The sequence below is a fragment of the Hyperolius riggenbachi genome, chromosome 4 (genome assembly GCF_040937935.1).
Source record: "Hyperolius riggenbachi isolate aHypRig1 chromosome 4, aHypRig1.pri, whole genome shotgun sequence".
Taxonomy (NCBI): Eukaryota; Metazoa; Chordata; class Amphibia; order Anura; family Hyperoliidae; genus Hyperolius; species Hyperolius riggenbachi.
Window position 1 is genome coordinate 332,698,255 of NC_090649.1, and position 13,872 is coordinate 332,712,126.

Below are 13,872 nucleotides of genomic sequence, written 5' to 3' on the forward strand. Positions count from 1 at the left end.
CAGAAGCTGAGACTGCAATGGCCCCCCTGGACCAGTCCTTCATCCATCTTGTTAGCTTTTAGTTGATGCTATGCTGGCAATGAACACCCCTATATGTGCATTGCCTAGCGCTAATCCTTAAACTGTTTCCCTAAGCTGATTACACCTTATTATAGCTGCTGCATTTCCTATCCCTGGCTTATACTCGGGACACTCATTTTTTCCTGTTATTTAAGGTAAAAGTTGGGGAGTCAGCTTATACACGGGTCAGTTTATACTAGAGTATATACGGTAATCTTAATCTGTAACCAACATCAATACCCAGTACAGGCTACTAGTTAATCTCTGACCGGCGATCTATTAACAGTAGTTACACATGTCACTTACATACCTGTGCAACAGCAAAATTAAGTTTTACAGACTTTCCCTCTTTCGCTAGACTCTTCAGTCTCTTACTCCGTAAAACACTATCCAAAAAATTCCAAAGCTTCAGCTCGACATCTTCCTGAAGGCTGAGTTTCTTAGCATGATGTTTTATCAAAGCATGGCAGGCCCAGTCAAGTATAACCTGTTATGAGAGATCAGAAGACATACAGTAAATGCTATATCTGTACCATTAACTGTAAACTTATTTCTTAGCATTATAAAGTATTTATAATGCCACATAATGTGAAATGTGAGCCGGGAAGCCTTTAATGCAACCATATATAAGACAGGTCAATATTCACCTTGGAGATCAATCGTAGCCACCTGGATTAGGCAGCACTTGTCGGTGCTCTTTTCCTGCAGGTCCACCACTCATGCTGTCTAGATACTGCAACACGGTAGAAAAAGGCACTCCACAGGCTTCAAACTTTCGTGTGTAGTTTAATTGAGCATGGACACATCGTGTTGCCATATATAAGACAGGTGCTGCTTAGTTTAAAGTGAATCCGACGTGAAAATAAACTGATATCTAGCCTCCTACTCCTAAAAATGATTTTTTTTTTTTTTTTTTTTTTTTAAGTAAACCAGAGATGTTAAAGTCTAAAGATTTGATACTTACCTGGGGCTTCTTCCTGCCCCATAAGCTCGTCTAAGTTCCACGCTGTACTACCGCTGTCTGGCATTCAGCCGCAGTAACAGGCTCAGTCGCGTCAGTCCAGGTCTACTGCGCATGCGTGGGAGGTCCGCACATGTGCAGAAGACCCAGACTAAGCCCGTTACCGGGGCCGATCGCGGCTGAATGGCAGATGAGCTTATGGGACTGGAGGAAGCCCCGGGTAAGTATAAAATCTTTAGACTTTAATGTCTCTGGTTTACTTCAAGTATGTTAAGTTTGTTTTCCCCTTTTCTTTCTTTATACTTACAGGGAACTTTTAGTCTATGACAGAATTTTTAGGAATGTGCACGTTTAATTAACCTCCTTGCCGGTTTCCCCGACCTGAGCTCGGGGTAGAAAAAAGCAGCTGCTATCGGTGATCCCGAGCTCAGGTCGGGGTAGGCATTGCAGAGCTTTACCTGCAGTTGTGGAGTCCCGCGCGCGATCTCGCTGCGCAGCGGGACTCCAGCCTCTCTCCCCGGCAGTGTGGGGTCTTTCCCTGGCCGCCGGGATCCCCCATGTCCCCGCTATTCTTCCGGGGACCCGGCAGCCAGTTGGAGCAGCGCAGCCGTGGTGGTGGCAGCAGAGCGGTGGTGGCAGCGTGACGTCATCGGGGGCGGGGCTAACATTGAAAACGGACTTCTCTATATTAGAGAAATATAGAGAAGTTTGTTTATATGTATATTAGCGCCATCTTGTGGGCAAAGAGAAAACTGCAGCCCAGGAGCCCAGGAAGGTAATTTTTTTTTAATTTTGCTGCAGATCTCCCTGCCAGAATGATTTTTTTCAGGTTTTAGGGTCTGAAAGAGTGAAAAAAAATTGCACCGCTTTTAGACCCTAAAATCTGGAAAGAATCAGACCGCCAAGGAGGTTAAACAAGTCACTATCCAAATGTACATTTTTAGGTTTGGTCAGTATGTATTTTTAACCCTACTTATTTAAAGTGAACCCGAAGTGAAAATAAACTGATGAGATGAACAATTACATTAAGCATCCTACTCATTTTTTAAGTATTACATGGTTTTATTTTATATTTAAAGCGGAATATAACCCTGCATTTTAACTTTGCTCTAAAACATTATTTACAGTATATTATATGCAACCAGCATTTTTTTTTACTAGACCAGCATTGGAAGGGTTACACAGAGCTTTAAAGTTCCTGGAGATTTCTGCAGACGCATCCGAAGCTGACATAGATACATTTTGTTTACATAAATGTATCTAAGTGTTGAATGTGACTCACTCTCTCTGACTGAGAAGGAGCTGGAGGACAGCCAAAGAGTGTGTAACATTTATCAATAGATACATTTAACTAAATAGAATGTAACAATCTGAACTTCTGCATATCTCTCCACGAACTTTAAACCTCTGTGTTTAACCCTTCCAATGCTGGTCTAGTAAAAAAAATGCTTTTTGCATATAATATGCTATAAATAATGTTTTAGAGCAAAGTTGAAATGCAGGGTTATATTCCGCTTTAAATATTTACAAAGTAGGTTGAATGTTTTACTGTCTCTAATCAGTGGCAGTCTATTAAGTGTCTCAGAGTTAGAAAAAGGTCAATAGTTCATGAATTTTATCTCTCCCTGCCCTCAGACGTTGTATTCTGCCAGGAAAACATTTATTGCTGTAATTAGCTTATCAGTGAGGATCACTATATTCCCAACAAGGTACAGACAAGACAGAAGCTGTCCCTTCCATGCCTAGAAATTTACACTTTCAGGCAGCAAAATAAAACAAGTAAAACAGCCTGGTTATTAATGTTTTGTACTGTATATACATATGATGATCTCACCAGGTCACATGTTGCCTTGGATACACTTTAAGAGCACTTGCTCTTTCTCTCCCAATGTGAGGATAATGTGAAATATCCAGCGTTCTAAAAAGCATTTATCCCAACATAACTGTGGGTGAAATGTTAGTCTTTGCCACACATATAAACTGAAAAGAACACCATTTTCTAAAAGGGAAGCTACTCTTCCTAACAGCTTAAAGAGAATCTGTACTCTAATATTCTTACAATAAAAAGCATACCATTCTATTCATTATTTTCTCCTGTGCCCCTCTGTGCTGTTTCTGCCACTCTCTGCTGCAATCCTGGCTTGTAATTAACAGTTTTAGGCAGTGTTTACAAACAAACTAACCAGCTTCTAATAGGCTCAGCTAAGCATAGTGTGTGAGTCATTCAAAGTATGCAGGGGGCCTGCAGAGGGTGTGTATCGCTTCTAACAATCACAAGCAGCCCTGCACATTCCACACAATCAAGCTTTAGCCCGACAAACAGGACAGAGGAAAGATACATTGATTTATTACAGAGACAGTGCAGTTAGGAAAGACTGCAGTAAGCCAGAGCAGATTAGAACAGGCATAGGAACTTATTGGATAGAAGAACTAAGGCTGAAAAATTTGTTACAGAGTCTCTTTAACCCACAGAGCAGAAGTGAACCAGTTTTCCTCAATCATGTTTCATTGCAGATCCAGAAAGATCTGTAAGTGCACACTCCACTCCATTGGAGCAGATTCACCTGCTCCCTTCTACGTGTTTGTGCACTGTTGCACACACTTTTTGGGGAGAAAAAAAAAAAAAAACAGCATACAGTTCAAGACAAATGACTAGCACAACACTCTGCACTGAACCACAGCGGTGTTTTCAAAGAAGTTTGTCTGCCAGATGGATCGCTTGCTGGACGCCCTTCGCTGGCCTCTGTACATATGCCTGACTATCGGTCATTATCGGCTGCCCCGGCTGACTTTAGTCAACGTGTGTACAAGGCTTTAGGTTGACTTTGGTACTCATTAGCCAGGATGAAGGTAAATATCTGACTGCTCTATTATGAGGGCAATCTGACAGCACTGTAACCCTACACCTTTAAGGTGCCCATACACTTACTGATTTTGAAGGCAGATTTGTCAAAGTTTTTGACTCTGCAGAGAATTGATTTCCAAAACCAGGGCTGTTGAGTCATTACAAAAATCTTCCAACTCCGACTTTTCAGTTTATGAAACCATGACTCCGACTCCGGGTACCCAAAATGGCTCCGACTCCTCGACTCCGACTCCTTAGTCTGAGGCCTCTTTCACAGTGGGACGTTTAAGTCGCACGTTATAAAAAATTATAACGCAGACTTATGCTGGGCATACACGGCACGATAGTTCTCATCAATCGAGCAGCTGATGGCTCGATTGATAATATCCGACGTGTCCGATCACCGCGGTGGATCGATACCTCGCTCGATCCCCGCGGGCGGACAATGCAGAAAACGAAGCGCTGATAAGGAAGCGCCCGCGGGGAGAAGTGGGAATCGATCCGCGCGGACGCTGGCTCGATTCCGGTGTATGCCCAGCATTACAAAGTCTGTGCAACATTCACAGTGCACACGTTGCGTGTAACGTGTAGCAATATTTAGAAAGTGCTGAATGCTGTGCGTTTAGCAATACATCTGCTGCGTTATGTGTGTTGCACATGCTCAGTAATGTTTTTTTTTTTAATGTAACGCATGCGCCATTTTCTTCCATGAGTATGTGATGAAAACGGCGCACCAAGAGACACAACGCAGTGCAAAATAACGTCCAATTTTATAACCTACATGCGCTGCATTAGGGGCACGTTATGCGACTTTAACGTCACATCAAACGCAACATCCCACTGTGAAAGAGGCCTAATACTTAAAGAGACACTGTAACAATAAAAACGTCCGCTGGGGGGTACTCACCTCGGGAGGGGGAAGCCTCCAGATCCTAATGAGGCTTCCCCCGTCCTCCTCTGTCCCACGGGGGTCTCGCTGCAACCCTCCGAACAGCGGCCCGACAGATCCGACAGCCTGTTCGATATTTACCTTTCCAGGCTCCAGCGGAGGCACTGTTGCGGCTCTTCTGACGTAGATAGGCGGAAATAGCCGATCTCCATCGGGTCCGCTGTACTGCGCAGGTGCAAGTAGAGCAGCCCAACGGAGATCGGCTATTTCCGCCTATCTCCGTGGGAAGAGCGGATACTATGCCTGCGCTGGAGCCAAATAGTAAATATTTACATCCCCGCCGCTCCGGGAGGATTTTCGCCGCCACCGTGGGACCGAGGAGGACGGGGGAAGCCTCAATAGGATCCGGAGACTTCCCTCACGCGAGGCGAGTACCCGCCCAGGGGAGGATTTTTTGTTAGATTTTCTTTAACAGGGCTGAGGATTTTGTACAAAAATCATCCGACTCCTCAGTTTATGAAATAAACCACTGACTCCAACTGCGGGTGCCCAAAATTGCCCCGACGCTGACACTAATGCTGCGATTTAATAAATTGTCAATAGTTTCCCTGATTTTCCCATTAAAAAAATAAATAAATAAAAAAAAAAACACAGCTCAGCTCTGATTTATCAGTTTAGACCTGCTTCAGGGATGTTTAAATGACAACTGTAATGAGAGGGATATGGAGGCTGCCATGTTTATTTCCTTTTAATCAATACCAGTTGCCTGGCAGCCCTGCTGGTCTATTTCTCTGCAGTAGTATCTGAATAACACCAGAAACAAGCATGCAGCTAGTCTTGTCAGATCTGACTTTAAAGTCTGAAACACCTGATCTGCTGCATGCTTGTTCAGGGGCTATGGCTAATCGTATTAGAGGCAGAGGATCAGCAGGGCTGCCAGGCAACTGGTATTGCTTAAAAGGAAATAAACATGGCAGCCTCCATATACCTCTCTCTTCAGTTCCCCTTTAAGCAATACTAGTTTCCTGGCTATCCTGCTGATCCTTCATGCATCAGTAGTGTCCAGATCACACATCTGAATGCATTTGGCATATTGCAGCCAAACGTACGGTAAATCAAACATTTGATCTGCCTGTTTGTTCAGGGTCTAGGGCTAAATGTATTAGATGCAGAGGATCAAAAGGACAGCCAGGCAATTGGCATTGTTTAAAAGGATATAAATATTACCGCTGCTATATCCACCTCAAATGAACCCAAGATGACACTAACGAACAAAAAAAACAAAACAACAAGGTAGAGGAGCCTGCGGATCCTCCAGAGGCTCCCCGTGTCCTCCTCGCCCCATACGCTGATGCCAGGGACCCTTTCTGAAGACCACAATCATGCTCCTCTTCATACACAAGCGTGGCCGTGCTGCACCTGCAGGAGTACGGTCGCGTCTTATTGCGCAAGCGTGACCACACTTGCGCAGTCGCATTTGTGCATGAAGTGGAGTGGTCCCGGAGGAGGTGGAAAGCCTCAGCAGGATCCAGAGGCTCTCTCTTTTGTAACCTGTTATTACCTTAGGTTCGCCTTGGGTACACTTTAAATTAGTCTTTGAAGTTCTGTGTGACAGACAGTGGAAAAGCTGTCATGAATCATTCAGCAATACCAAATTGAATGATTTATGCATAATATTTGCACAAAGCTATTAATTTATGTGCATAATGAAATGCTAACACAAAACTTAGCTCCAAGCCATTGAGATTGAATGAAGTCCAAAAACATGAAAACAACAGGCATTAATGGCACTAATAAAGTTTACTGAATCAACCCAAATCAGTTTAATGATAACATGTGAAGTTACCTGCTCCTTGTTAGGAAGGAAACACTGGTGAGAAATCCATGCAAAATGAGCTAATTTTATTTTGTCTTCCAAAGAAATTTTGGTACTTTTTAGTTTCAGGTGAATACCAGAGTAAAGTGTTGACATTTTTCAGATCTTCTGCAATAAAAATAAAGAAAACATAAACAAGAGCTTTATAATATTTTAACATCACAAACTTATAAGCAAAAAAAAGTTCATGCGGGGGTGTAGTGGTGCATTACTTTGGACATTACAATCGCACTGCAGGCACAATTAAATTATATTGTAATGGCATGGTATATTTACCATTTCAGAATCAGAATCAACTTTATTCGCCAAGTACGGCAGGAGCCGCACCCGGAATTTTTTGTGGACACAACGGCAATTGGCTTAGCAACATCAACATGGTACAGATAATAGCTACATAGACACTACAGCAGTTTGACAGTCAATAGCAGCAGTTGGCAAACAGCACATGGTACAGATCTTAGCTACAGAGACATCCTGACATCAGTTTAACAGACAGCAGCAGCTCATAGTTCAGATGGGCAGGACTGTCTTATGAAACAGACATTTGTACGGTGACATGTGGTACAGCGTGGCCAGCTGGAGACAGTTCCTTCCATGCTCGTATTCCGCATGGGGGTGGCCATGGAAGATTAGGGGATGTCGGTTGGGAGAGAGCATGAATTAAGTAGGGCAACCGCTTGGGGAAAGAAAGTGTTTTTATGCCTCGTGGTTTTGGTGAGGATGGACTTATAACCTCACCAAAACCACGAGGCATAAAAACACCTTCTTTCACCTTCTAATTTACCATTACCATTGTGGTGCAGTGGAATCAATGAGCATAACACAAAGCATGCTGTGCAGTATCAGACAACATTCATATTTATAGCTGCAGCGAAGCATACTTTTCTGTAGACTGTCGCAACTGTAGATGTCGCATCAGGTGCCTAATACAATATTTTTACAGGGAATAATGTAACACCCTTTTGTGAACCTAGCCTAACTATCCGCAGCGTTATTCAGACACTCTGTAAAGTTTTCATTCTACCTGCATATGTGCATTTCAAGCTTGGCTGTTTGTTAGGGCGGAATTCCACTAGCGCCGAACCTCCGTCTCCAAGACGGACGCCGGCACTTGCGCAGGTAGATTACACATCTGAAGCACGGCTATGGGGATTTGGACACATTGTCCAGAATTCTAAAACAGTTCTTCCAAATTTTTTTATGCCCACAAATTCAGAAGCAGCCTATTGATTTCAATAGGCTGAGATAGGCCTGAACGATTTTAGGAAAAAATTGAATTGAGCGATTTCTGTCTGAAATCACGATTTCGATTTGATTCACAATTTCCTTCAAATCAAGCTTTGTTCCCCATCTGTGCCTCTCTGTCCCCCTCTCTTTTTGTGCACCCTCTGGGTCTCTCTGTGTCCCCTGTTCCCCAAGCTGCAGCAGTACTGGCCATACCTTCCAGCACAAGTCCAGCAATGCCAGTCTATCTACTTCACCTCCTGCATGCTCTAATAGTCTATCTACTTCACCTCCTGCATGCTCTAATGCATGGCATACTTCCTGTATGTCATGTGACTGCAGAGTCAAGAGACGGCAGATGGCGAGAGAGGACAGAAAGCGTTCGAATCCTGTCAGAAGGTATTTCCAACATTGCCGATGCTGCGGGCCGCACGTGCCAGGACTTGGGGGAAGTTTGAAGCTGCTTCTTCAAACTTCTCCATGTGGAAAAAAAGTAATTGCAGAAATTGCCACTTTGACGATTCAGAAATTGTGAGCTTGGTGATCACGATTTCGATTTCAATTTATCTTTCAGGCCTAGGCTGAGATTTCTGGATCTGTAGTTGTGTGCATGGTGGCAATGTCTCAAAGCAGACAATCCAACAGACACTGCACACTGCTGGGTTCCAAGGATGCAGACCAAGGAGGATGCCACTTCTCCAGATAAGGCACACAAAAGCTCCCTTGTGCTACGTACACACATGCGACAACGATCGTTCGTTGAGAACGACGAACGAACTTTTAATTGATGAAAGAACGACCTATGTAAAGATAGTTTTAAAAGGTGTGTAACGATCTGATCGTTAGAACGAACGTTACATCACGTAAAGCATCTATTGCGCCTGCGCATAAAAATGAGAAGTTTCACAGAGAAATAGTGAAATGCGCATGTCAAGCCTAGTACGAACGACCGTTTCCAACGATGTACTACTTTTGCAAACGATCGTCGTTGGTTAAAATCCGCCGAGACAGAACTTTCTTTTGTAGCGATTTAGCTCGTTCGTCGTTTGCCTTAATAGTCGGTGGTTCGTTTTTTGTAATGATCGTCGTTGGTAAAGATCGGGGAACGATCGTTACAAACGACTATAGTCGCATGTGTGTACGCACCTTTGGGCTTTGCAAATGCTCATCTGGACAAAGAATAAGTATTTTGTGTTATGGACCGATGAAACAAAATTGTTGAACAACATTAACGCTTTGGAGTGGCCCAGCCAGAGTCCTGACTGGAATCCAATTGAGAATCTGTTGAGAGAGCTAAAGATCAGGGTGGCAAGAAGACCCTCCAATCTGAAAGATTTGTAGCTCATTGTTAAAGATGAATGGGCAAAAATACCTGTGGAGACACGCAAAAAGCTGGTCTGCAATTATAGGAAGCCATGCTGAAATAGCCAATAAAGGCTTTTCGGTACTTATCCGTTAGCCGGGCGCATCCTCTAGGTGGCGACAAAACTCCACCAGAGTTACATCTTTCCGTACTATCCATGTCGGCCTGGAGGGGGAATAGTAATTAGCGCCACCTGCCGGATGCGCCCGGCTAACGGATAAGTACCGGCTTTTCTATTGATTACTGAGAAGGGTAGGAATAATTTTGTACTGGATACCTTTTGCTCAAATGTAAATAAAAGCTGAGAAATGTTTTTTCCACCACAATAATGCCTCTTGTACATCGTCATATTATCTTTTGGAAGACACCTATGTCATTTTCCATAAAAAAAATGATTTGCTGGTTGAATAAAACTAAGTCAAAATTTGCCAGGGGTATGAATAATTATGGGCAGCACTGTACATACCTGGGGCCCCCTCGGGCCTAATTTTTCCCATGCCGTCCTTTTCTGCAATTAGCCCCGGAAAGTCTTCCGGTACAGGGCCAACTGCAAATTCGCAGCCCGGCAGCACATGCTCCTGCCACGTCCACGTCACAGTGATACTGCACAGGTGCAGAACGCACCCGGCGACGGGAGCGAGACAGAGGAGCACGCCTGGCCGGACTGCGCATAAGCCGACTAGCCCCAACTGACAGTTTTTCCAGGGGCCAGTAGCGGGTAAACGGGCAGAAGAGGACAGCATGGGTGCAATCAGGCTGGAGGAAACCTCAGGTATGTATACTTTATTCCTATGGCCCCATCTCCGGTACACTTTAAAGCATTGGTCCTCAAACTAAGGCCCGCGGGCCGAATGTGGCCCCCTGAGGCTTTTTTACCGCCCCCCCCCCCCCCCCCCCACACAAAATGTATTATAGATGCGGTCAGCTACATCTTTAAATATTGGTGGTTCGCATATAGAATGGAGCCAGAAAGCAGTAATACTCTGGTTTCCAATAAAATTCCACATCAGATGACACTGCTGTCCAATTGGATATGCTTCACTTTCTGGCCCACAAAAGACTTCTACATCATTTTATGTATACTCCGGCCCCCCAGCAGTCTGAAGTATGTTGACCCGGCCCTTGACCCAAAACGTTTGGGGACCACTGCTTTAAAGAGAACCAGTACTGAGTAAAAATATTTAAAATAAACACAGTGTTCTCCCCAGGCCTAATTAGGTGGGCGGGCCGCCCGGCTGTTTTGAAACCCCGCCCGCCTGTTTTGAAACCCCGGCGGCATCATTTTGAAAAGTATTTTCTCATCCTGAGCGGCGATCCTCGAGAAAATGGCAGCCGCGCAGGGGACACTTTACAAGCCGAAGTTCCCTCCCTCACAGTGGAGTAAGCCGCTCTCCCAGTCTTCAGCAGCGATAGGTGAACTGGGTGGATGAGTCGGCGTCCTCCACAAATCAACGCGTGTCCGCCCCGCCCTCCGGCCAATAGCAGGCTGCCTCGCTGTGGACCCGCCCCCCCAGTGGTTGGCACGCGCGCCGCTGGCTGAGGCGGATCGTGGAATCCCGGCAAACGGAAGGGATGAGTGCCCCTGCCAGCACCCTGTCTGAAAGTATGGAGCGAGTGATGCAGCTGGGAGACACCTTCACGAAGCAGCCGAGGAGGACCGGATTACACACCATTCTATGTAAGGAGCAACAGGTTGCCCTGCTATCTGAGAGGGAGGGGGGAGCTACCTAACTACCCACCCATCCCACCAGCCTGACCTACTCATCCCCCCCACCACTAGCCACCAGCCTGACCTCCTCACCCCCACCCCACTAGCCACCAGCCTGACCTCCTCACCCCCACCCCACTAGCCTGACCTCCTCACCCCCACCCCACTAGCCACCAGCCTGACCTACTTACCCACCCATTCCACTTGCCACCAGCCCGACCTACTTACCCACCCACCCATTCCACTAGCCACCAGCCTGACCTACTCACCCCCACCCCACTAGCCACTAGCCTGACCTCCTCACCCCCACCCCACTAGCCACCAGCCCGACCTACTTACCCACCCACCCATTCCACTAGCCACCAGCCTGACCTACTCACCCCCACCCCACTAGCCACTAGCCTGACCTCCTCACCCCCACCCCACTAGCCACCAGCCTGACCTACTTACCCACCCACCCATTCCACTAGCCACCAGCCTGACCTCCTCACCCCCACCCCACTAGCCTGACCTCCTCACCCCCACCCCACTAGCCACCAGCCCGACCTACTTACCCACCCACCCATTCCACTAGCCACCAGCCTAACATCCTCACCCCCACCCCACTAGCCACCAGCCTGACCTCCTCAACCCCACCCCACTAGCCACCAGCCCGACCTACTTACCCACCCACCCATTCCACTAGCCACCAACCTAACATCCTCACCCCCACCCCACTAGCCACCAGCCTGACCTACTCACCCCCACCCCACTAGCCACCAGCCTGACCTACTCACCCCCACCCCACACTAGCCACCAGCCTGACCTACTCACCCCCACCAGCCACTAGCCTGACCTCCTCACCCCCACCCCACTAGCCACCAGCCCGACCTACTTACCCACCCACCCATTCCACTAGCCACCAGCCTGACCTCCTCACCCCCACCCCACTAGCCTGACCTCCTCACCCCCACCCCACTAGCCACCAGCCTGACCTACTTACCCACCCACCCATTCCACTAGCCACCAGCCTAACATCCTAACCCCCACCCCACTAGCCACCAGCCTGACCTCCTCAACCCCACCCCACTAGCCACCAGCCCGACCTACTTACCCACCCACCCATTCCACTAGCCACCAGCCTAACATCCTCACCCCCACCCCACTAGCCACCAGCCTGACCTACTCACCCCCACCCCACTAGCCACCAGCCTGACCTACTCACCCCCACCCCACTAGCCACCAGCCTGACCTCTTCACCCCCACCTCACTAGCCACCAGCCTGACCTACTTACCCACCCACCCCACTAGCCACCAGCCTGACTTGCTTACCCACCAACATCACTAGCCACCAGCCTGACCTACTTACCCACCCCACTAGCCACCAGCCTGACCTACTTACCCACCCGCCCCACTAGCCACCAGCCTATCTTTCCTACCCACACCACTAGCCAGCAGCCTTAAGTACCTATCTACCTCACTAGCCACCAGCCTGACCTACCTACCCACTCCACCAGGCTGACCTACATTTGGGGTAATCGGTCTTGCATTTGACATTTTGAGTAATGGTTTATGCATTGGAAATGTTGAGTAATAGTTTCTACATTGGATATCTGGGGTATTGGAAATGCTGCCTTATTATATATGTGTTTTGGGGGGAAAACGTGTAATTACCATTATGGCCTAGCTGTGTTTTGGGGATAAAAAAAATCAGGGCCCTTTTGAGTTACACTGTTATAATACAGTTGGCTATGCCCATGTTATAGCCACGCCTATTTTCCAGCATGTCATGGCCACGCCCATTTTATGCCACCCGGCTACTTTTTCATGCCACCCGGCTGGAAAAAAATTCTGGGGAGAACACTGTAAACACATGAGGTAACTTCAAATGAACATTACATAGTTACCTTGCCATCAGTTCCTCTCAGAAGCTCAACATTTTCTTCTGAATGTGATCCCTTCCAGTTCTGACAACATTTTGTCAGAACTGAAATATGTCAGTTATATATCAGTTGCTGTCAGTTATAGCTGAGAGGTCAACTGAGGTGCCAGTTAACGTCCATGCTTCCCTATGGCTCAAGTCGGCAATGTTACAGTTTAACTGTGTGCTGACCAGAAAGCTGTTATGGGTAATGGCCATTTTCAAAATGGAGGACGGAAAATTCCCTTGATCACAGTGAACAAATAGGACGTGGGACAGGAGAAAGACACTGAGGAGTAGACTACATGGAAGGTAAGTATGACTTGTGTATGCTTATTTTGACTTTTAATTTTCAGTTCAGGTTTTCTTTAAAGACCAAGAGATCGACTAAGAGACAGATCTCTCTCTGATCTGAGAGATCTGTTGGATGCCCATACACCGCAGGCCAATTCCAGATTCATTTTAGCATGAAAATTCTCAGGAATCGGCTTTGTGACGCCACATCCACGACTGTCCCCCTAAATGTTAATGCCCCCTGCTGCTCCTGATCTCCTCCAACTGCCGCCGTCACACAAAGCCACCATGCGGTGGCACGTATAGCACATGGAGCGTGTGTGACATCGGTAACGTCACATGCATGGGCCTGGTGGCCCTCGGAAGAGACCAGGCCCGGATTTTCATCTCAGGAGCATATAGGCAAAGAAACCCTAGCACTTTAGATTTTGCCCTCCATGAAGCTATGAACCACCACCAAACTGCACTGCAAGTATGATGGCTGGCCCAGCTGTCATGTCTCTCTTACTTCCCTTGCCCAACATGGGTAGCTACAGGTGCCCCTTAATATTACAGGCACTTCTGGCTACATAATACTAAGTAACTAAAGGTGTCCCCAAGTATTAAAGTGGACCCAAATTAAAAATACAAGATTTCAGAAATAAAATCTATTTTCTAAATTATAATAATAAATGGCAGCCTTTTTTCAGCTGCATGATGACAAATATAAAATATTTTACATTTATTGGAGGAACCCCTCCCTTCCTTTCAAT

General features: G+C 46.5%; 1 protein-coding gene across 4 annotated transcripts in view; it reads right to left on the reverse strand.

Annotated features, from left to right (window-relative positions):
- The window catches only part of URB2 (URB2 ribosome biogenesis homolog), a 46,820-nt gene that overhangs the window by 31,426 nt on the left and 1,522 nt on the right, over positions 1 to 13,872 (reverse strand). For 3 of the 4 annotated variants that reach the window (XM_068231830.1, XM_068231828.1, XM_068231827.1), the window contains 2 exons: positions 6,602 to 6,739; positions 371 to 547 (listed from right to left, as the gene is read on the reverse strand). In XM_068231830.1, coding sequence (XP_068087931.1) covers positions 371 to 547; positions 6,602 to 6,727 — 303 coding nt within the window. In that variant the 5' untranslated portion in view covers positions 6,728 to 6,739. The remainder of the gene's footprint in view (positions 1 to 370; positions 548 to 6,601; positions 6,740 to 13,872) is intronic. The other variant, XM_068231829.1, reaches the window with a different exon arrangement.